The following is a 26,156-nucleotide window of genomic DNA, read 5'->3' on the forward strand; positions in this document are numbered from 1 at the left end:
GCAGTTAAGCTCTAGAGGGCATTTCTGGTATATATAAATCAATTAAAGAGTTTCAGAAGTTTGATGCATTGAGCAGGTTAAATAGAATAACAAGAAGAATCCTGTAGCAATAATCTACAAAACAATAATAATGCTTAGCTGAGAATCTGGCTGCCATAATCCTGGTTAAACTTATCATAACGATGAGCTTGGAGATGAGCTGATGGTCTTGTGTTTCTCAAAGCCACCTCAATATCTTCAGGTGTGACAGGACCAACAGCAGGCAACTCTGAAATCCATGAATAGATTTAGTATATTTGAACTAGAATCAATGCAGGACGAAAGAATAAGAACAAGGTTTTGTTTGATATAGTTTTCTTACTGTTTCTTAAAGCTGCTTTTTAGTACAAAAATTAAAATTTTTGTACTAGAAAACTGCTTTAAGAAGTAGTAAGAAAGTCGTCCCAAATGAAATCCAAGTTATCTATCTAATTTATATATTACTGAGATTTTTCATCAAATTTTTGACAGTTTTGTGTTCCAATTTTTGACAAATGCAAGAGAATTTATAACAAGGAATGTGTTATTTTTACATAGCAACCAATCCTTTTCTGCCAAACAAATATGCCAACTCTTTAAGAATTTTTTGGGTTGTGATTTCGGTAGTGTCATATTGTTAAACTAAGGTTTCATTTGAGAAAGCTTTCTTATTGGTTCTTAAAGCAACTGTTTATTACAAAAATCAAAATTTTTATACTAAAAAGCCATTTTAAGAAGCAGTAAGAAAGCCGTCCCAAACGAAGCCTAAATTTGCATGTTTAGATATGACAAAATATAAGAGAATAAAACTCACCATCCTCAGGCACTTTGTCGGGTTGGCTTTCCAGAAAGAATATCAACCTCCTTAGTGGCTGCATGGCTGCTTCCTTGCATACTAAACGAATGTCAGATCCTGAATAACCTTCAGTCTTCTCCACCAGATAATCATAAGGTATTTCTGCTTCCCCAGAAGAAGTTGACAAAAACTCCTCAAACATAGCCTGCCTAGCTTCTGGTTCTGGAAGAGGCACAAGAATCTAATGGAACAAGGTTTAAGGAAAACATGTTTGCAACTACTTGGTTAAAACAAGGAACTGAACAATTATAATGAGTATGTTAGGCCGGTTCAGGTTGAACCGGCCCAGTCGGCCTTTGGTCTACAGGAGGCGGACAAGTGCCGCCTCCCTTTCTTCTTGCCGCCCAAATTAGTGGGCCCCACTAGAAGAAAATTAAGGAAAGAGGGTTGGGCGGCTAGGGTGAGAGGGAATTTTTGAATTAGGGATGTTTGAATTAGGGAATTAATGTATTAATAGTATGACTTGTTTAGGGTTAGGGTTTTGCACGATTTGAGTTGTTCTTATCAAGTCTCTTTGGTGTCTTGGACTCTAGATTCACAATCTAGAGATGGAGAGATGATCCTTCTCTTGAATTGAGGATCAATTGTATCTTGCTTGGAGTTTGTTTGGCTTTGTTCATACTATTGCAATCTATCGTTCTTAAGTTGATTTCCTCCAGATATTCTGTTTTTCTAGCTGTTTTGACCAATTCTTGATAGGTTTGCTTGCGAACTCAACTATTACCCTTAGGGTTACTTGCGAACTCAAGTATTTCCAATCAGAGTATTTGTTTAGGTTCAATCATACAAAATTTTATTCCACCAACAATGGAACATATAATGAAAAAGACACCATACTGCAAATGGATCTTATAGTAAATCCTTATTGCCATTAACTAGAGTGAAAAGACAAGCTAATGACAGTTTCCATCATTGGATATTTTGCAATGAAGTGATCAAACAAAGGAATTAAACCCATATTTTGAGAACTGTGCAATATAATTTTGATTGATTACTCATGTACTACCCTCATCTCAAAATTAAACCCATAACTTTGAGAACCATTCTAACCAAATTTTAATTGGGTTCAATTCCACACAAAAAATAGCAACGCTGACAGTGCTAACCCTAAAGGGCTACTTGATTGCAGGATTAGGCCAGATTTGAGCGAAATCCAGCCAAACGGCCTAAAATGCAAAATCAAATCTCACGGCAAATGAAAGCCGCGTAGATGGAAAATTCCGCCTTTTCGTGCTATATCCCGAATTTCTGAAATCCTATTTTTTGCCGGATTTATGAAATCCATTGGCTCAAGAGGAAGAGTCTGTTCGTTAAATCCGCTCTATAGCCAAACAGTCACACGATATTTAATAGGATTTATCATGAATGTTACCAAACAATTTTCAGGATTTAGGCCCCTCAAGATTTATGAAATCCGGATTAGAGGATTTACGAAATCCTACTTAAATCAAGTCCTGGGTGCTACCAAACAACCCCTAAATCTTAATATGATCAACTTCTGATGAAATGCTAATATAACACCGGAAAAAAGTCATTCCAACGGATAGTTTTATCCATTTAATCAACAATAAATAATTACCACAAAGGATACCCTCTTCTCAAGGCGTCTGAGCATAGCCGCATCAAGTTCCCAAGGTAGGTTTGTTGCAGCTAAAACAAAGACAAGTTCATCTGTCTTTGTCAAACCATCCATCTGCGCTCAAAAAGATTGACCGTTACGTCTGAGAAAAGTACAGCCCAGATGCAGATTAGTAAAGGGTTTTGCATTTTTCATAAAAAAAACAAACTTGCCTGTATAAGAAGCTCAGTTTTTAAACGACGACTGGCTTCATGCTCACTACGTGCTTCACCTCGTTGGCTAATGATGGCGTCAATCTCGTCAAGAAAAATAGTAGATGGCGCATGATGCCTGGCAAGCTCGAACAAAACTCTTACTAACTTCTCCGAGTCACCTGTAAATTTGAAAGAACAATATGTTGTTATGGAGGCAGCAGATAACTTCATTTATAAGAACTACGCCAAGGCTATAAAATTATCACCAACTTCATATTAACCATCTTATGAAGATAATTAAAGGTGCAACCGTCCAATCAGTCATCTTTAATGATTTTACCATATTATAAGTATATCAAGAAAATGAAGCTATTAAATCTCAAATATAACTCTTTTTATTTAAAAAGAAATGTATTTTTTATAAATAGTGTCAAAGAAGATTCTAGGAAAAGAAACACAAAATAATAACCATTAATTTATATATAATAAACGTAAATAAAATGATCAAAAGAAATAATAGCCTTAAAAATAATATTATCTTGCGCAACATTCTGGGTGAGAGGAGTTTGGGTTCCCTCTCGTGTTCATCTTGTGTGGCATTTTGATTTCTAAATTCGGATGTTCATGCATTTATCACTGGAAGGGTTGTGTCCTTTGGTGTAATAGAAGTGCATCTCATTGCCTGTTTTGAGAGTAGAATGATATGAGAAGTAAAGAGAAATAAGAAGTTAGTGGGAGAAGAGAGATCTATATGATTTCTCCCATTTTCATAGTAAATTTCTTGATCCGGTGTGGCTCTGTGATTTTTTCTCAATTCCGGATTTTTTCACATTAAATCTTGGTGTTCTTTTTCGCTAATTTTTCCTCTTCTTGTTTATTTTTTGTTGCGTACACATTTTCGATATCATGGGTCTATTATTCAGAGAGATGGTGAAATAGATGGGATATTATTAATAGAATTCAAGTTGGATGGTTGAAGTGGAGGAATGCATCGGGCTTGTTGTGTGATAGAAAAATTCCCATAAAACTTAAGGGCAAATTCTATAAGACGGTGGTGAGACCTGCAATGCTTAATGGTGCAGAATGTTGGCCATTAAAAGAGAAGCATACTATTAAGTTAAGTGTTGCAGAGATGAAGGTGCTCAAGTGGATGAATGGATTTACTCTTAGAGACACGATACGAAATGACAATATACGTGAAAAGGTTAGAGTAGTTCTAGTGGAAGATAAGATTAGAGAGAGTCGCCTTAGATGGTTTGGTCACATAAAACAACGGACTGTCAATGACCCGATTAGGAGAATAGATGTATTAGATTTGACTTATGTTAATAAAGGTAGATGTATACTTAAAAAAACTTAGTTAAAAAATATTAGAAATGAACTTTCTTTATTAAATTTAAATGAGAATTTGACTCTTAATAAAACACAATGAAGAAAAAAAAGATTAATGTAGCCGATCCCACACAGTGGGATAAAGGCTTGATGTTGTTGTGTTGTTTGCATTTTTAGAGAGAGAAAGAAAAAAAAAGAGGAGTAAGAGAGAGAAAGAGGAGGAGAAAGAATGAGAAAGAGAGGCAAAGGAGAAAGTGAGAGGAAGAGAGAGATAGAGTTAGCAATAGAGAGAAAAAGAGGGAGAGATAAAGAGAGAAAAAAAGAGGGAGAGAGTGTAATAGGAAGAAATAGAGGGGGGAAAGAGAGAGTAGAGGAAGGAGAGAAAGATAGTGAGAAGAGAAGAGGAAGAAGATGCAAGCAACAACAATAGGGATGACATGCAAAGACAATTACAACTGAATAGAAGGTGACAACAACCAAGTAGGTGACAACGGCAGGTTTTAATACCTTCCTCAATGAGTTCCCATGCAGTTTCTTGGCTTTATTCACCAAGTTTTTTTCTGGATTTGGTTGCGGACGGGAACTGAGAGAGGGAGATTGAGAGTGGGATCGCAAAAGAGGGAGAGTTCTAGTGCACGAGACTGCAAAAGGGATAAAGCGAGGGCGCCATGCACACATACGAGAATGTTGACGACAGAAGGAAATGAGAATATTAAGATACATGCATGAAAAAATTAAAAATAATAGATTGAAAATAGTTATATTAAATGGATTGTGAGAATGTCATCTATTGAAATTAACATAGTGCAAAACAAACTTTGGTTGTTTGAACAGCTCAATAAAAGACAAAAAATACACATTAAATAGGTTGATAGTGTTGATAGCTTATAAAGGAACATGATAGAGCTAAAATTATATAGATAGAAGTTGTCCAAAAATATTTGCACAAAATAGATTTAACACTTCATGAGCACTCGACAGACTAAATGGAGAATATTGATTCATAAAGTTGATTACAGATAGTTGGGATGAGGCTAACATTAATGATAATGGTGATGATGATATGTATTTATAGAAAAATAAAGTGACAGCTAAGATTAATAGAAATTTGATGAAGGAACAACGATGATCAAAACAGATAATTGGAAAAGAAATAGAAATCTATTCTTCAAAATTAGAAGCAACCTCTTAGTAGCTAATAGCTATGTTAAAACAACAAGTAATAAATGGGTCCGTATAAGCATCATACTTAAGGTGGGATTGACATTCTTAAGGTGGGATTAACATCAAAGCTAACTAGAATAATACATCACAGAAAATAACATATTAATTAAACTAATATTCTCAAAACAGCTTAATCAAATTGCCAATTAATTGCACTGCCATTGAAAAAAAAAACCAGATCAATATTACCAGAACATTTATTACATAGAGCATAGGCAAATGAGATCCCTATTGAATTTGTTTTTAATATAAATGGGAGAGAGTTATGGAGCATAGGTTGCGGCTTGACACTAATGTTTCTCAAAATTAATTTGGATTCATGCCAGGTAGGCCTACTATGGAAGCTATGAGAGGTTTGATGGAGAAGTATAGAGAGAATAAGGAGGATCTACATATGATTTTTATTGATTTAGAGAAAGCATACGATAAAGTTCCAAGAGAAGTGCAATGGAGAGTTTTAGATAAGAAAGGGGTTAATAACGCTTATATTAAAGTCATTAAGGATATGTATGCAGGAGTTGTTACTTGTGTTCAAACACAAGGTGGTTTGACCAAGTATTTTCCTATTTCAGTTGACTTACATCAAGGAACAACCTTAAGCCCATAGCTTTTTGCTTTAGTCATGAATGTTCTCATTAGATATTTACAAGAGGTTGTACCCCGATGTATGCTTTTTGCTGATGATATTCTTCTTGTTGATAAGACTAGAGAGGGAGTTGAAGATAAACTTGAGTTATGGAGGTCAACCTTAGAGTCTAAAGTCCTTCGTTTTAGTAAATCTAAAACTGAATATATAAAGTGTAATTTTAGTAATAACAGATCTAGTGGGGAGATTGTGACTTTGGGTGATCAAGTCATTAATAAAAGTACACATTTTAGATATCTTGGGTCTATTGTTCAGAGTGATGATGAAATAGATGGGGATATTATTAGTATAATTTTAGTTGGATGGTTGAAGTGGAGGAATGCATCAGGCTTGTGTGTGATAAAAAAGTCATCTCAAACTTAAGGGAAAATTTTATAAGATGGTAGTGAGACCTGAAATGCTTTATGGTGCATAATGTTGGCCATTAAAAGAGAAGCATAATATTAAGTTAAGTGTTGCAGAGATGAGAATGCTCAGGTGGATGCATGGCCTTACTCTTAGAGGCAAGATACGAAATGTGCATATACGTGAAAAGGTTGGAGTAGCTCCAATGGAAGATAATGTTAAAAAGAGTCTCCTTAGATGGTCTTGTCACATAAAACGGCGACCTTCCGATGACCCGGTTAGGAAAATAGATGTATTAGATTTGACTTATGTTAAGAAATGCAGAAGTAGACTTAAAAAGACTTGGTTAGAAATTATTATAAATGAACTTTTTTTATTAGATTTAGATGAGAATTTGACTCTTAACAAGATACAATGGAGAAAAAGGATTTATATCGCCGAACCCATATAGTGGGATAAAGACTTAATGTTGTTGTTGTTGATGTATAATATACATTGATAAAAAAGGAGAAATTGAATTGGTTTTTAATAAGGAGCACAATAGTAAAACTTTAGGACGAAATGAAATCCCTATTAAGTGTGGTAAAACATAAAAATATTAAAATAGATGTGTGATAAAATCATTAAAAAATGATTGTATTAGGAAGAAGATGGAAATAACACTTATTACAAATAATATAGTCAAAAATATAATTTGGTGGCTTGAGTTTTTATAGTAAAGATGGGTAAATATTATTAATTTGAAAGGATTAGGAATCAAAATGATAACTAAAAATTACAAGGGTAGAAGTCCAAAAAAAAATCGCACGAAATAAAGTTCACCTAGGGATTCTTTTTTTCCAATGCAAATTTTTGAAAATGGTTGGAGCTCAAATTGTGAGGTAGTTTCATTGAAGTTTCAATGACCATGATTTGATTTGCTGAAGCACACCTTTAACAAGCTCGGCTCCTGTGTTGTTTGGCTAAAGAGTGTTTTATTTTTACCTAGGCATAGATTACTTTTCTTGTATTTATAACCACAAGTAAAAATTTTAATATTCTAATTCACCATCCATTGGCTTTATATTTATTCTATTCTCATCAAATGTACTTTCTAGCCCTTAAAATTGAAAGTCAACTCTAACCTTTATGAGGATGAGCACCAAAATTAGGAGCCAACTTTCATTCAACTTTTCACAACAAACCTCATACAAAAGACTCTAACTGACATGACACAATTGCCCTCAGGCTTACACATGACCATTCCCATACAAAGGGGTACAAAGGGAAATAAAATAACACTCATAAGCAAATAATAAAATGCATGAAAACAAAATACATTGACTCAAAAATATAACGACTCGATCGTGGCCGTAGATCGGTGGCCACGTCGCTGGTAAACTCTCCATGATGATCTGATGTCCCCATCAAGAATGAAACTTCATAGAGTCAACCACAAAAAGTTGGGATAAGGCTAATGATAATTATGATGAGGTTGATGCAAGAACATGATAGAAAATAGGAATATCTAGGAAAATACCTATTATTTTGATTAAAACAGGTAAAAAGTTTTGTTATGGGCTATTTAAAATTCCAAATCAAAGATATTTGAAAGCAAATCAAAGGTGATTCTTATGCAGCAGACTATATTGATCATACGGAAAGTTCTAACATAAAGAAGAAATTGTAAAAGGGTAGGCATCGACCCAGTCGAGGAATGAGTTCCCTAACACGAGATCAGTGGCATCTTGGCATTCTTTGTTTTTTTTTTAAATTGTGGCACCCATACCCTAAACAAAGAACAATGCAATAGTAGAACAAATTGACTATTGCAACTAAGATGAAAAGTTAGTAAGTCATCTGATGCATACCTCGCCATTTGCTAACAATTGAGGATGCCGAAATGTTAAAAAATGTAGTCTTGCACTCAGTTGCGACGGCTTTGGCAAGCATAGTCTAGAAATAAAGAGGAACAGTCCATGAATAATATAACAGAATAGAAAAATTAAAGAATAATAAAAGATAATTAGTTGCATGACAGTCCAACATTGCACATAACAATTTCAAGATTAGAAGCAAACCCATAAAACCCTTGCATCACTATGTTACTAGTTGTTATGACTGCCATCCACATGGAGAAAAAGGGAAAAACATACAAATGAGTAGCGATTTAATCGATCATCATTATCAACATCATTCCTCATCTCAAATATTTGGGTTTGCTTTTGGAATTCTCATTCTTCAAATGTTTCTACTGATTGTTGCATGAACTGTAAAACTTATTTTCTACAAATGTCAGGACAAATCAATATTTGGATAACAAGCTAAGAATCATTTTGTGGGCAAGAATGAGACAGAATTACTCGTGACTGCATGTGTAATTATACATAATGCTTGACAAAAACCTAAATAAGGCACACATAATTATTCATAGGACACATTTTAAAAGGCCTCATCCTAATTGGTTACTTGTTGATTAAAATCATAATTTAAGAAGTGTGACCTATAAAATGTCTTAAACCTTTCTGTGTCGATTAAACATACCACAATTGACTCAATATCAAACAAATTGAGCAAGCACTTGATTACACATGAATGGACATATAATTATGCGCCCTACTAACAAAAATCTAAAATGGGTCATAAGTATATATGCATAGGCCTCATATAATTATGAGCAACGCTTTCAGAAATAGGTTGTCAACTATCCTATCTGACCAACTGGGCTTCATTGGCTAGCCCCCTCTGCAAGCTTTCCTAATTACCTATAAACATTTCTTGGGGATTTTAAACTCACATTGAACAAACGGGTACATTCTTTACGAGTGGAATGAATGGGCTAACCAGAAGATGGCATGGAAGTGTTGCCAGAACAATGTTCTGATGACAAGCTTATACTCCTAAGTTATAAGAGCATTGAAAATTTCCCTCCTTTAGTTAATATACATTGTCATTACTTTAATGCCATCAGCTGAGAGTTCATGGGCATCTAATAAGCTCCAATATCTTGGGTAAGTGGCACCACCCATATCTACTTATCTTAGCATAGATTGAGATGCATTAGCAATTGCAAACTCAAAATCATTGACTGAGAGTTCATCATGGTCCAATGAACCCCACGGAGTCTAAGACAACCTTCTCGCCAGTACTTGCTAGCCTTAACACGAGACAAAAAGCCTAACTATACTATATGTTACATGCATAACACCATCCACCATCACATTTCTTACACAAGGATGCTTCTCGCGACATATCACTACCTTCCGCGGTCCGCTACTTTCAGCGGTTTTGAAGGATATTATGGTAATTTATTTGCATACAGCTGCAGTACAACAACTTGACAGTTACACTATCCAAACAAAATATAATGATTTATGTACAACAACTTCAGAAAGTAGCTTTTTGAACACCAACTTTACAACCTGCTTTGCTGACAACTGCAGCCGTCCCAAACGCACCCTAAGACTGGACAAAAAACTCATTTTCAACAAGATGGTCATTTGAATGAATGGAGGCTTGACAATTAAGAATAATGCTGAAAAAAGTCCATTAGCTCTATAGTTCACACAATCCTAAGAGGGGAAAAGGCACAAAAATCACATGAATAAGTAGTGTTCGACATGTAGAAGATGTGCCACCCTAAACCACTAGAACGAATACAAAAGAAAACCCTCAAACTTTTCTTGAATTGTAAATACATCATGTGATCATTCAATTTCAAAAATGTTCAATGGCTCATTTTAAAATCTAAAAAAAATAGAAATTTAAACAATTATAATAGGGAATTGAATAAAATTCCCCATTGGAGAAATAAAACATATAAGTGGTTAAACTAATGAAAAAAATGTTGGAAAAGCCTAAATCATCTCTCTTGCCCTTAAATGGTAAGGTTGATAAGATTTAACATGACAACCCTTTGAAATAAAAACACCGCCCTTTCTAACATGACTGACATGATTATTTTGCCAAGAGCCCAACCAATCTTGTGGTTCTTAGTTGATTAAGAGATGCAAACCATACTAGGTTGCTCTCCATTCTAACAATCTTGGGTGACTACTTGTATCCAACTATAAAAAAATAACAAAATTTCCAACTAATACAAGTATTGTTGTCATAATTTATATGTTAACATAATAGGAGACTCTAGATAACAAATAATATAATAAATGTACATTATTAGTTTCCCATGATAAATCAAATAAGATTAACCTCCCAAAGGGTTGACTAACAATAAAATCAACTTGATATCCTTAAAAAAAACTCCCAAAGGATGATGGAGTCTTACATAATGTCAAGTTTCATCCAAGGATGTTAGAGTTCAAATAGCCTGCCACTTGAGATAATAAGTGTGCTAAGGAACTTATGCTCCCAAAAACAGTAGAGAAAAAGTAGAGCGTTTTGTAGAAGCCTGATATATCTTGCAAATTTAGGCGAAAGACTTTAATGCCCCCATCAATTTTGACAAGCACGGATAAAGATGATGCATAAAAAAAAGGCAAGGTCTAGTCCTGAGACCTAGCTTCAAAAGAAAGGCCATATTAATCCCTCCCATAACTACTCATAATATGATCTGTCTTAAAAAAATAGTATATGTACAAATAACATGAAAATATAAAATACAAAAATTGCTACTTTGTGCTCTAAGTTTCCACACATATCCAAAATATAAAATAAACCAATGTTCACAAAAAATATGTCATATTAATTTGACTAAATTGGCCAAGCTTCATATGAGGCAACAAAGATCAAATAAATGCCATAAAAACGATTAGTCAAACTTAAAATATCTCCTCAAACAACACATTTATCTTTCTTTACAATCCAAATGTTTCGAAATGACCATGCCTCACTTAAAAAAAAGAAAAGAAAAAGGACCATTCTTCGAGCTTCTAAACCACTGGGTACATCAAATAGCCGAGGTCTTTATTGCAAATAGCTTCCAAATAAGGCCCGAGGTAAATGGAAAATCCCAACTCAAGGCGAAAACTCATAATTGCTTAAATTCTTCTCACTATTTAGATACATCCTTATCATGAGCGATAAAATAACGAAATCTTGAGAAAGTTTGCATTCATCACCTCATCTCCTCTGGGCCAATATGCGACATATCCTAGCACAAGATATAAGAATCCATTTGCTAAACAATAGCTTAAAAAAGCTGTGATATCCTTAATCAAGAATTCTCCTAGGGATCAGGAGGGATATTTTATCATAGGGCAAACGCCAATGGCTTATAATGATGAAATTTCTACGTAATATGTAATCTACTATTAATTTGCCAACTAAAATTATCTTTTGGATACCTCGAAAAAACCATCTGCTTTTAGCAGCTAGTAAAATCTAAGCAAACAAGAGATGAAATAATGCTGGAGAAAGTTGATAAATGAATTTCTAGGCATAAGTATCACAGCTGCCCACATCTCAATGAGGTTTTCATTGATTCCTTTATCATCCCAAATCCAAGACTTTCTCAGGGTAATGCAGTCATTGCCATCTAAAACAAAAAACTAAAAGTCAACATTAGCCAAGAGAGGTCAACCAAATTCTTGATTAACTATCAACTCCAAAGCATTTCATGGAAATTTCAGTGATATAATAATTGCTGGATAACAGTAAAATAGGCCCAAATAAAAATAAGATAAGTGAAATCACATGCATGCAACAGATAGAAAGTCTAAGTGTTTGAAATAAATTTATGCTTTTTTAGTTTGTTAATTTACCTTACAATTTTCTTTTTCCATGAACGCCCAATTGTACGTTCTCAAGCTAACATTAAAAAAAAAAAACAATAATATGGAGAAATTCACAGTTTTTAAGAACAAACCTTCCCTGTTCCAGGAGGGCCAAAAAGTAAAATTCCCTTCCAAGGAGAAAGAAGTCCCTTGAAGTACCTAGAACACCATTATTTTACTGAAAATTAATTGCATCCGCTCTCAGATAAAAAGAAAAAAAAGCAAAAATCAAAATTGAAAATTGTGTATATTCTTCATTGTACATCAATAGCAAGCATGATGCTCTCTTATTCCTTCAATAGGTTTCTTTTTGGTTTTTGGCTAAAGGAATAGTAAAGGCAAAAATGAAGTTACAGATTCATAACTGAACAATGGAATACATCATGAATAACCATCCCAGACCTAAATACAAAATGACTAAATCAAAATAATTTAATGTCCTTCAAGAATATAAATTAGATGAAATATGATTTTCCTCAAGTGATGAAAGTTCCCATAAGTATGGGCCTATGGCTATATAAAGTTATGTGTGGCCTTTACACTCATGCATAAGGATTTGGTATCATGCAACCAGCAGATCTTCTATGATATTAGTCCCTATGGCATGAATGATAAAAAATGAAGGTCGAATTGCTAATGTATTTTATACAGAAACATCTTATGATAGTCAGACTGTTAGTGTATGGTCAATTTAGTCCTAGAGTATCACGTTGCCCCAATTTAGTCCACCGCCTATATAAAATTGATTCAAAATGGTCTCTAAATTCTGGGAATAAAGTTATCATATATGAATAGTCGGGAGACTATTTTTTGAAATTTAATCCGTATTTTATATTATGAGTCATGCCTCATTCTTGGAGAGATTGGCTAATTGACATACTGACTAACGAATTCCTTTTTCTTCTTGCTTCTATTGAATTACTTTTAATTTAAAAAAAAAAAGATTTTTTTAGTTATTTGACGAGCAAACAATTGATGTAATTAATGAAATGTATATCTGTAGACCTCCTTAAAATAGCAAGGGGGGTTCCATTCCTGCCAAATCCATTAATCCCAAGTTCAAAAAGATCTGCTAATAAAAAAAAACCTCAAATAGTCACATCGAAACTAAATTTTGCATCTATCAAGTGAAGATCCTTGAGATCTCTATGGCACATACAAAGTTAATTTAGCACAACAGAAACTCATGTAGATCAAATATTTTTTATGATAAAAAAAAAACTCATGCAGAGACTTCTACTCTGACCATTGCAGAGTGTTTGGAAAGCATACATATACACTCTTGTACAAGTTAAGAGATCAAAAAATTATATGATATCATAAAACATGGATCTCCCCAACTCAAGCAATTTTTTTTCAAAATAAGCAAATTATGGAATGAAATATTTAAAGTATCTATATGACCTTGTACATGAAATGATAAAATAACAAAGTTTATTCTGACCACATATGTAGCAAGTAAACCAATAAGTCAGAAATTATGGATATAGCATGCAAGTTCATTTTTCAAGATTGCCAAAGGATAATTTCTTCTGAGAGAAATACATTGAGAAGCACCTTAAAAAGTAAGTTTACACACATGAAAAGTGATGAATTATACGTACTTTGGATACTTTATGGGCATGACAACTGCTTCTTTAACAAGGCGTTTTGCATTCTCCAATCCCTTGATGATTTCCCACTTAACATCAGGATTTCCACGAATGATATCTCTATAATTGGCCACAGCAAGTAATAACCATCAATGTTAAATAGTATTTTGAATATGTAAATGAAAACTAATTGAGGACAATGACAATAGCTCTAAAATCAATTTGAAAGGATGTCATACCTGCACAAAGTCTCTGCTAAAGATCTTGTTTCTGCAGAATCAAAAGGAGGAAGTAGTGGCTTCAATCTGCGAAGTTTTAGAGTTAAAACTACAATTTTCTAGCGATAACAAATTATCTAGTGTCATTCCATTGCAGAAAATGAAAGAATGATGGGAAATGGCCATAAATGTAAGAATTTGCCATCAATAAAATGAAAGAAACATAACTTGCCTTTGCATTTGGGTCAGCTAAAAAGAAAAAAAAAAGTATTTATCCTTAGCCACGTGTGATGAAAAAGGATCCAGCTAAATGCAAAAGTTAAGAGCTAAACTATAATTTTCTAATGATAACACTATAAATGTCCAGTGATGAGTATGCACCGTGCTTTGTATGGAAGTTCAAAGAAGACTTAGATAAGTCATAATAAAAATATATATATCATTTTTCAGTCTATTCAACAAACATAAAACAAGAACATTACAAGAACTTTTTGATTTAGGAAGTCTAAGTTTTCAGCATATTAAGGAGGAATCATAACCTTCTTGACAGATTATGTTTTAACTCAGCATCTATAATACCAATGCAGCAATCAAAGCACTACTGGGAAGGCGTTATCAAAGTTATAAAACTCTGTTTCGGCTAAACAAGCAAGTTTTAGTTTTGATAATTCCACTGATTTTGGGATTCAATTTTGATTAAATAGAATTATCTAATTGAGGCTTAGGTTTTTGTGACCTTGATTTTGATGATTGGATTCTAATAGAACTTCAACGATTTTCAAGAGTTTAAGCAAAAGTTTTTGTTTGGAACCTGTGAGTTTCAACTCAAACTCTATAATTTCATCCAAAACTTCACCGAAATTCTCAAAATCAGTAGAAACTGAAAATATTAATTGGTTTTCAATCTGTTTCAACAAAAATAGATCCTAAATAACCTGGACTGAAAACTGTAGTTTTAATTCTAAACATTATATCCTAATAAGTTAAGTACAACCTAAAATATTAGAGGCCATCAAAAGAGACAATAAAAAAAAAATCTTACATTGCTCCATCGGATCTAGCAGAAATAGCTGTAGCCCTGATCACACATTGCCTTTCCTGAACAAATCAAAGAAATAAGACCAACTTTTTAAATATCATATTATCATGGCATGAAAGCACATTCATGGAAATCTCATCATTCTATAAAGGAAAGGGCGTTGACAAGCAAGTCTCACACACACAAACCTGCTGCTCAAACTGCTCATAAACAGCCATGTCAGAATTGCTCTTGATGTTTACATTCGTATTCACATTTCCATCAGAGTTTATACCGTTGGTATCAGATTTAGGATCGTCATTATTAATCTCCTTCTTCCTCCCAAATCTTATATTATAAAACATCTTGAAGTCCTACATGAGTTAACCATAAATAAGGGAATTTTGTAGATAGAATCAAATGCACATAAAACCATGGCCAAGTAGAAATTTCAAAAGAAAAACGCCCGAGCTATGATAGGACAGCGTTGAACGCAAGCAAAGATCGAAGAAAATCAACATTTACAAAATCAAAGCTAAAAATCACTCTTGATCGAAGGAAGAACCCTACTTTCCACTACAATCATCAATCATTCCTATCCATTCCAGTGGCCCAGCTCCCAACTTAGCGAAAACCGATGAAAAACCGATCAAGCAAAACAAAGATAAAACACCAACATCAATCCCCAGATCAAAGTCGCTAAGCAAATCATGCAGTAAAAACAGGACATGAATCGCCACGAATTCACCTCAAACGTCCAGCGCGTCTTTAAGGGCTCTTCTCCCATCTCCTTCCCGGCCAACGCCAAGTGCTATATAAAGCTAAAAAATTCCCCCGAATTGAGAAGGAGACACGCCAACACGGCGTTATCTCCTCCTCCACTCCTCCCTTCCGAGATGCTCAGTGTGAGCACTATAAACGGGGACGATGAGCGCAACGGAATGTCCACTTTTACATTAAACAAAACCACAGTCTCTTTCTTCTCTGGAAGGAAGTTGGATCTCGCTGGCCCCTTTCCGTTGCTTTCAGTAATTACTATTTCCCTTCCGCTGGTTTTGGGGATTTTACCAACCAAATCGCCCTTTTTCTCTTTAAAAATCGGTTCTTTGGATCTGGAAGACTGGAACATACTAAAATTTAGTTCTGAAGAACAGAAAAAAAAAATGTGGCACAGCATTGCGGTTGAATGAGCAAAAAAACAGAACAATTAATAAAGATACGTCATTTGCCGGAAAAAATCATACAATAAAAACTAACAGAACTTTCTCTATTATGTTAGGGTTTTGCTCTCCTAGGATTTCTACTAGCAACTCTTTCTTCTTCTTTAATCCTTGGCTCATATTTCTCCTTTATGGTTTCCTCCTATGTGCCTTAGTGTACTATGGTTTGTGATGTTAATGGCCTAAAATGGGATTTTTTTAAAAAGATTACTTGTAAAATTGGTCTTCCTTTACTAGTGGATTCTCTCATGGCTAAACAAACTAGATTAACATATGTAAGATTGTAAGGGTAGGTATGAAAAACCCTACTATTTTTGTTCTTCTTGAATCCATTATAATTTTCATTAGAGGTAAAGATATCTCAATTCCTATTTACAAATGGAGGCCCTCATCTTACACTTTTTTAGGTACTTTTGCACATGTTGATTCTAATTGTCCAACCCCCTTCCCATCCTACATATAGTTCTCATCTATAACAAAGTCATAATTGAAGAAGGGGTACAACCTCCTAAGAAAATAACAAAGTTATCTCCTCCTCCTATCCTTTTATAAAATAACCCATTGTTACATCTAACTTAAGCATACCCATCTCCACATCTGTTATGGAAATGAAACTCCCTACTCTCTCTCCTCGAATGGCCAATAAAACATCTAAAAATTTCTTATCTTAGCCTCCAATGTTACAGAACACCTCTACTTTGCAGTATGCTACTGCCTCCCTCCACACTCAAGTGAGCATAATCAAACCTACTTAGACAAGACTATCACATCCAAAAACTTATTCTCTAATATTATCATGAACAACAATTAACAAGCCCAAATTGCCATTTACTTTGCTTCAAAAGATTGAAAGGGTATATAAAAAGGTTGTGGCTCTAACACCTAGAAAGTTAGTGTACCATTCAACCCTTTATGACCCGATCAGATTCAGGATAATTTGTTAAATTTTTATATTTGAATCCTTCTGCAAGTGTCTGGGAATGTTTTATGCATATGTGAGAGTCTGCATGTATTCTGAAATGGGTCTCGAGGGTCCATTTGCATATTTGTAAAAGCCTAAATATTTTCAAAATAAATTAATCAATTAATTTAAAATAAAAATTGAAATTTCTTTTAGTTAATTAAATATAATTAATCAATTAATTTCAAATTTAATTTGAAATCTAATTTGATAATTAATATATTCTATAATAATTTTAATTAATTGAGAGATTAATTAATCAATCAATTAAATTTTAATTGATTAAAATAGATTAATTTTTTATTTAAATTACATTGAGCACAATTTTAAAAAATATGAAGAGAGCCACAATGATAAGAATTTTTTATTAATAAAAGAACAAAAAAAAAAAAAGAATATGCGTTCTCTAGTAATCAACCCTAAGTACAAGCTAAACACCAACAACTAATCTTCAAACTCTCTAACTCACAAACACTCAACAAACTCATACTCAAACTCAACACACCCCAACTTAACTTAGACCTCTCAAACAACTCTTAAGCAAGCTCTCCAAACTCTACAAAACCTAACACTTGTGCAAGCTCCAACACTCCAAGTAAGCTCATGCAGGCACAACATGCAAGTAAGAAATAAAATTGTTCAGCACTAAAATCAATCTGACAAAACAAAGAAATATAAAAAAATAGGTACTGAAAGAAAAAAAAAGGTACTAAAAGAAAATACTTGTGTGAAGATAGTAAGGAATTGAACTAAAGTAACTTTTATATGATCTACCCTAAATTAAAACAAATAAGCATCTTTCAAAAAGTTATAAGACCTGTTATTTAAGAGAGACTGCTAAGAGAAATACTAAACTCTCAATCTAAATCTAAATCAGTCGGATAGCTTAGCCTATAGGGCTAGGTTGTAAGACCCACCATTGGGTTACTTCTAATAGAAACATTAAGACCCGACTTCTTAAACCTTCCACTGTATGGATACTTCCAAAGGGAAGCAGTAAGACCCATTCTAAAATAAAACAACCATGCTACTTCCTAAGAGAAGTCGTAAAACCTATCCAAACAAAAGCTACATGTAGCTTAGACTATTGGGCTAGGTTATAAGACTAATCAATGGACAACTTCTAAGTGAAGCAATAAGACCCACATATTAGAAAAACTTATAAGTGAAGTACAACAACTCTAAAACCTAAACAGAAACCTACGAGCCGCCTTGCTTATAAGGCTAGGTTGTAAGACTCGTCTATAGGCAGCTTCTGTGAGAAGTAGTAAGCCATACCAAAACCTCTGGGCAGCCTTGCTTTACAGCTAAGCTATTAGACCCATCTACAGATAACTTCTAAGGGATTCATAAGACATGTTAATCAAATTCAAATAATCGGTCAGTCTTGCTATAGATGTAGGTTGTAATATCCATTTACATGCAACTTTTAAGGGAGTCATAAGATCTATCAACCAAATTCAAAAAAATTGGTAGCCTTGTTATAGAGCTAGGTTTTAAGATATGTTTACAAGTAACTTTCAGGGAGTTATAAGTCTTGTTAACCAAATTTAAACAATCACGTAGCCTTACTATAAAGATAGGTTTAAAACCCATCAACATGCAACTTCTATGAGAAGTCGTAAGACTTGTCCAAATAAATAAATGGGCTACTTATGATTGATTACCCTCTTTTATAAATCAACATGGGCTACTTTCAATGAAAGTAGTAAGACCCAGCCTCTTAAACATAAGGGTTACTTACAAAGGGAAGAAATAAGAACCGTTCTAAAATAAAATCAATAGCCAACTTCTAAAGAGAGTCATAAGACATATCAAAACAAATAAATATGCAACTTCTAAAGGGAGTTGTAAGTCCTATTCAAATTAACAAACATATAACTTCTAAAGGGAGTTGTAAGATATATCTAAATAAATAAATAGGCAACTTCTAAACACAGAAATCGTAATACATACTAAAAAAATAAGATATCTTTCAAAAGATGATGTAAGACCTACTATTCAAGCTACTTCTAATAGAAGTCGTAAGACCCACTTCGTAAACCTACGATAACTTCCAATGGAAGTCATAAGACGAAAGTTGTAAGCCCCGAACTAATTAAATTAACTGGGTAACTTCTAAATGAAATAATATATCCCAAATTAATTTAACCATTGGATATTATGACAGATGTAAATCCCAAACTTTTATAAAATTACAACCCACCTATAATCACTTCAGTCTACTCAGGATCATTGAGAGGAGGCAACCCATGACTACTAATCAAATTTCCTAGAATTATAATCAATGATTATTATTTTTGGTAGATTGAAACCTTTGGTATACTTGGGACAATGCAACCATAGGATCTTGATCGGGTTTACCTCTATAAAAATTTTCATCCTTAATTGAGAGTTCTCTCTTGAATAGTATGAGGGGTAATTAACTATGAGGGCTTGCTCTCATAAGAAGTAAAGACCCAGATCTAACTAAACCCTGATGCCATCCTCAAGAAAAATTTGGTTAACTATAATATGACTTAAGGAGAATGTAATCATAAGTTTGTGAAGCTAGATTCATGCTAACGAGCCATTTTCCGATCCTTGAACCAACACATACCTTCCGAACAAACTTTCTTCGTGTATCCGTAATGACTACTTGGAAACAATATATATTTTATTCTCATCCAAGTTGTATACTACATTTTTATGTATATTTTATATATTATATATAAGAAAAAATATATAAGTAACATAATAAGAATTAGATAAGTGTATACAAATATGTGATAGAAAAGGATAAAGCGGGAAAATGAAATGGTATTTTTGATCCAATAACAAGAAAAAAAATCCTATTTTTATTTCTTTCTATTTAATTTATATTGAGTATGGATAAAAGATTGAGTCGTCTGAGATCCTTTCGATGACCTATATTGTGTTGAAATCTATATGATCCAATCAATTGCATAAAGGCCACTATAACAACGAAATCGAGGAAAGAAAATAGAATTAAAAGACAGTTCTTTAGATATCAGATCTATTAGATGCCTTAATAATACTCTTGAAACATTCAAAATGATCCAAGAGCTTTCCACTCTCATTAAAAAATCTACTATATACTTCTCCAAAATTGTTGGTGATAATTGCAAGGATCAAATTTGCAATATTTTGGACATCTTACCTAAAAAACTCCCATGAGACTGCCTTCCTCTCACTACCATTCTTTGGATTAAGTATGGGCTTGAAACTGAAATTATTTCTACCGAATCTATCTAATTAATTTTAAGCCCATTTGATGTTATAGTTGTGGAGCAAAATTAGGATTGATTTTGTTTGTAAAATGTTACTATGAAATTTGTAATGGTGATAGTCATCAATCATGCAAATATATAGACTGAATTGTTTATAATAAACCTTTATTTTACATGTATTGCTTTGAGATTCTTTTCATAACGAGCCAATTGGTACTAACATTACATGAAAATAATTAATTTCTGTCAAAATTTCTGGCGGAAGTAAATTCGTCACAAATTCCGGCAGATTTCCAACGAAAAATTTTTGACGGATTTCCGACATATTTTTTGCCTATCTTTCCAATGGAAAACATATATACTCATAACAAGAATATATATATATGAATTTTTTTTAACAAATTTGTTAGAAAAAATAAAATGGTAAAAAATATGATCTATTAAAATATGATCTATTAAAATAAAATTGTAAAAAATAAAAATTTTATGGAAAAATAAATATTAGAGAAAATTTTAAAAAGTTTTGTATCATACATATCCATTAAAAAATATTGATGCTATTTTTAGAATAGCTCATTTATGCCCAGCCAAGAAATATTTTTAGCTTCGCCACTATTTAACTCAAAATTTTAAATTTTTTTTATGTTAAAAAAAAAAATAATAGAATTAGTATTTTAACAACACAATTTTAATTTTCATGCTCCCAGTTAAAAAATAAATAAATAATAAGAAAAAAAAAGCTCCCAGTTGAGCCCTAAAATAAAATTATTAGGTTTAAAATGCCATTTTTATTATCTTTATCAATGCATTATTCTATATTCTAATGTTATTTTTAGGAAAGATTCATATAAGTATATTTGTAACAAAATATAAGTATAAGTAATTCATCATTATTGTTTTATTACTTTGATAAATTGAAATGATATTTAAATATTTTTATTATGCAATATAAAATAAATATTGACTTCGTAATGAGAATTTGAAAAAAAAAACATACTGGGCATGATGCACATGTATTCTTTTGTAGTACTATAGATTAGGCCGGGGTGTCAATTTTTGACATGACTCGGAAAAATCTGGGTTAGGGTTAACCCGAACCCGAAATGGGTCGGGTTCGGGTTCAACAAATCAACTCGTTTTAAAAATCGGGTTGGGTTCAGGTTGACCCAGCAACCCGAAAATGACCCAAAATTGACACGAAAACTCCTATTTGACTTGGAAACCCGAGATTGACCCGTTTTGACCCGATTTTGACCCGAAAATCGAAGATTGACCCAATTTTGACCCGAAAAACTAGCAATTTTAGGTCAACTTCGGGTCATTCGTGTCGGTCGGATTCAGGACCAAAAACCTGACCCGTTTTTAAAAACTGATCAGGGTTGACCCGAATAGTGTCGGGTCAGTTCCGGGTTCGACCCGAACCCGACCCGTTGACCCGAATTGACACCCCTACTACATATGTTTCTTTAGGGTATATTAATGTTTAGGAAAGAATGCAAATTGAAAATTTTATGTGTTACATTTTTTTTGGAAGCTTAGTGGCTTAGGTAATATATAAATTTTGAGGTTGAGACAATTAGGTTTAGGATCTAATTTTTCCATTAGATCCTGTGGCATGACAACTATGACTATTTTTTTGAAAGAGAGCTTTGGCTAAATATAAATAAACAAAATCAAAGTAATATAATTAAAATATAAGTTAGGGTATAAATGCAAAATCGATTTGTGGTTTCACATAAAACAAAAGAATGATTTCTTTTTTAATTGTTTTCTTGAGAAAATGCAAACTTGATTATCTTTTTTATTTGTGGTTTCTAAAGCAAAATTAAGGATCATTAATAGGATTACACTACTAGGTCACTCTGCTTTCTACTATTGTTCATACGTATGTTTAGGAGTGTCACAACTAGTTAATAGGACCCCATCTAGTCCAACTTGAAATTGACCTGATTTAAACTCAATCAATCTTAATCCACCCGTTTAATAAATAGGTAAGAAAAAGATCGACCTAAATTTGACCCACTGGAAATTTGGATGACCCAATCACGACCCGATAATCCATTTTGATTAAAAATTTTTTGTTATTATATGGTGTTTAGATTAATTAAAAAAACATAAGAAAGCGTGTCAACAAGCAAAAGATTTAAGGAAAAAAAATGGTCACTATTGGGTCAAAGTTAGGTCACTAATGACTTTGCTGGTTAACATAAATCTGACTCGTTTATTAAACTAGTCAATCCAAACCCATATTTTTTTAATTGGATTCGAATCTAATTGTTGAGTAAGATCATATATTGACAACCCTACATTATTTTGACTAAGAAAATGCATATTGAATTAATCTAATCAACTATGTTATCTTAAACTTAGTCTTTCAAGCTTAGGTCTAAGCAAATATGACATGTTCTCCCAAAAAATCATTATCATCCAATCTTCATAATTATCAATGGTCTATGACTATATTACTATTTGTAATAATAGTGAGGTTGATGTGGCACTTCATTTTTGCTCTTATAATAACATATTACACATTTGAAAATTCTATAGAAAATAACACATAAATAAATATAAATATAAATATATAATGCATTGAAATATTTGATTTTTTTAATGTTGTTTATATTGATTTGATGTTAAAATTTTAAATGAGATTAATACATTAATTTTCATATTATGTTAATGACATACATTTACTTTTTATAGCTTCTAAAAAAGGGTGCAAGATGCCCTATTAAGGGCGCAAGTGAGTCAAGCCAATTCATGAGCTGGCTTAAGCTTGACTTAATAAATGGCTCATGAACTGAGCTTGATAAACTAATAAGTCAAGCTTGAGCCAACTTTGACTTGAACCATTAGCTTATGAGCCCATTGTTTAAAAAATGTTAATATAAAATAAATTTAAGATAAATTAATATTTAGGTGTTTAAATGAAAATTTGTTAAAAATATTTAAAAATTAAATCTCATTTTCTTATATCAGGTGATTCCTTATTATTTTTTATCTAATTTATCATTCTTTTACCATTCAACAACAAACAACATCAAGCCTTTGTACCACTACATGGGGTCGGTTACATGAATACTTTTTTTCCATTGTGTCATGTTAAAAGTCAAATTATCGTTTAAATCAAATAAAGAAAGATCATTTCTAATATTTCTAACCAAGTCTTTTAGGTCTATATCTACTTTTCTTAACATAAGTCAAATCTAATACCTCTACTTTCCTAGTCGGGTCATCGGAAGGTGGCCATTTTATATGACCAAACCATATAAGGAGACTCTCTCTAATCTTATCTTCCACTGGAGCTACTCCAACATTTTCACGTATATGCTGATAAAAAAAATTAAAAAAAAAAATCTTATTTCTAAGGATAAAGTCACTCATCCACCTGAGCATCATCATCTTTGCAAAAATTAACTTAGTATATATTATGCTTCTATTTTAATGGCCAACATTTGACACCATAAAGCATTGTAGGTCTCACCACCATCTTATATAATTTTTCCTTAAGTTTGAGGGGGGCTTTTCTATCACACAACAAGCACACAACAAGCCCGATGCATTGTGTTTCAAAATTTGCTTAAATTAAAATCTTTTTTTTTTGTTCTTTCATAATAAATGAGTCTGCTCGTGAGCCAACTCAAACTCCTAGAATTAAGCTTGAGCATGAGTTCAAACTTGACTAGTTAATCAAGCTCAAGCTCAAATAGGGACCCGATAGTGGTAGCAGCAGTTAGCCATCTAAAGTATTAAAATGAAAAAAAAAAATAAATGCAAATGTAAAATATAAATATAGGATTTTTTTGTGTGTGTGTTTGATTAGAAATAACATGAACTCAATGTAAAGTATGTGTGGCCACGGTTGACTATAGTGGTGACGGCAGTTGGTAGGGATGACGATGGCAGTTGCTATGAACATCATGGGCATTGGAGGCAACCTTGGGTATCACACATGATAGCAATAACGAAAAAAAAAATCACCAATGGCAATTGTGGTAGCCAATGGGCAATAATAGCAATGTCGATGGTAGTAGTTATGATAGTAGGTGACGACAATGGTGGGTGAAAAGGATGATTATCATTAATGAAAGTGATGGCTATAACATGCAAATGTGGCGACTGGCACGGGCTATTGACCGGCAACGACACAGGTGTTAGCAGGTTGCTACGATGGCGGCTTTCATCAAGCATGCGAAAAATTCATATTGTTATCAGTAATCAATCAAATTGATTGATTTTCAAATACAACAAATTGGACACTGCGTTTCAAATTCATCGATGAATTACATTTATTTAAAATACAACCTACCAAACAATTCAATTCTTAAAATATATGTGTTTAATAAGTATTGCACAAGAAATACAATAAACCAAACAACCCCAATAAGAATCTTCATAGTTGAGTTGTACACTCAACTAGTTATTTCATGGACAGGACAACTGATCAAAAATCAATTCCAATAATTAATTTATCAAATTACATTACTTCATCTTGTAAAAATATTCTAAAATTTTTATGAATAAAATATGGAATCTTATTTGGCTCATCATTTTGTATTTTGTTAATTCAGCTAACAAATTCCATGCTCCTATTTTTTTTAGTTAGAAAAAGTTAATATTTCACTAATAAAAAAAAAAGTATTAAAAAGAGAATCTCATTCAATCATTTTAAATTATACATTTAATGCAAATCTATTTTTTTAATTTAAACACTTAAAATTGTAAATTTTGAATTAATATCTAATTTTAATTCTATTAATTTCAAAGCCCTTAATTTTAAAATTTTCATTGTATCCCTTTATTTATTTAATTATTATTTAGAGGTTGTTTGTTATGAGTCAAAGGGGTGTAAAGTTCTGTAAATATAAGAGTTTTGAAAATGTAGTGCTTGATTTGAGGTAAAAGAAATATATAGTTAAATTTTGAAATATTTTGAGTGCACCCTCAAATTTAATTTTGGAGTATTTAAAATTAATTAGATTTGATTTTTTTTTTTCAAATATACAAAAAAATCTTTACTATTGTTTCATCCAACAATCACCTCTGTTTTTGGCCATCATTGCCCACCACCATCTCTCACTAATGCCCACTGCCCTCTACTTACCGCTGCCATCGTTGTTGCTCAGTACATATCATCACCCTCACCGACTTCCATCGGCTACTGACCACAAATATCTTTGAGCAGTAAATTGTATTTATTTTACTTCAAATAAAATTAAAAAAAAAATAATCGCCTTTGTTTATTTTATACTCATTCATAGGGCTGCAAGCGAACCAAACGTTCGACGAGCTACTCGTTGTTCTGTTCGATTAAAGCTCGTTTGTGATCGTTTAATTATCTTCTTCATCAACTATGTGGAAAGAAGAATTCTTGTATATTCTGAATTATATTGGATTTTTCATCTGGGACGTGCCATGTGATTTTTTCCCTTTTTAGATTTTCCACGTAAAAAAGCCAGTGATCTTACTACTTTTATCTGTCCGTGCTGAATTCTTGTACAATGCTTAGATATATAATACACTCTACCGACTCAAATTTTCTAGCATGTATATATATATATATATATATATAATTTCAATTTATTTGTATTACTTATAGTTGAAAATGGACGGTAGATCTTCTATTTGGCTAATTTGGAACTGCGATTTGTTCTTAGCTGTAAGGATTCTCCTTCAATAACCTGTGGTCCACAAACGCACAATAATTAGTCCGCTTTAGGGGAGTAAATGAGTCAAGTCCACTCAAATACCTGCCTAATAGAAGTGAGCTCGTTTAGATCTTACTAAGCTCAAACTAGATTTTGATCTCGACTTGAGCTCATTTATTAAGCTTGTTGCGGGCTAGAAAATACGCGGCGATAGAGGTTTAATTCTGCGTCTTAGCGTTGAACGGATAACTAGCTCACATACAGAGAACACAAGATTTTTAATGTGGAAAACCCTTGAAAAGGAAAAAAAAACCACGGGGCCTAGCCCAATTGAAAATGATTCCACTAGAACTTTGAGTCGGTT

The 26,156-nt window shown here is 32.8% G+C and overlaps 1 protein-coding gene across 1 annotated transcript; it reads right to left on the reverse strand.

The window, feature by feature from the left end:
- Positions 1–4: 4 nt before the first annotated feature.
- Positions 5–16,030, reverse strand: LOC110116536 (katanin p60 ATPase-containing subunit A-like 2). The gene is made up of 11 exons (XM_028697770.1): positions 15,482–16,030; positions 14,943–15,107; positions 14,758–14,813; positions 13,737–13,802; positions 13,510–13,617; positions 11,998–12,064; positions 8,045–8,129; positions 2,666–2,826; positions 2,466–2,567; positions 833–1,055; positions 5–268 (listed from the first exon to the last, which is right to left on the reverse strand). The coding sequence occupies exons 1-11, from the start codon at positions 15,518–15,520 to the stop codon at positions 135–137; spliced, it is 1,206 nt and encodes a 401-aa protein (XP_028553603.1). The 5' UTR covers positions 15,521–16,030; the 3' UTR covers positions 5–134.
- Between the last annotated feature and the right edge of the window lie 10,126 nt (positions 16,031–26,156).

Source organism: Dendrobium catenatum, unplaced genomic scaffold (genome assembly GCF_001605985.2).
Source record: "Dendrobium catenatum unplaced genomic scaffold, ASM160598v2 fragScaff_scaffold_993, whole genome shotgun sequence".
NCBI lineage: Eukaryota > Viridiplantae > Streptophyta > Magnoliopsida > Asparagales > Orchidaceae > Dendrobium > Dendrobium catenatum.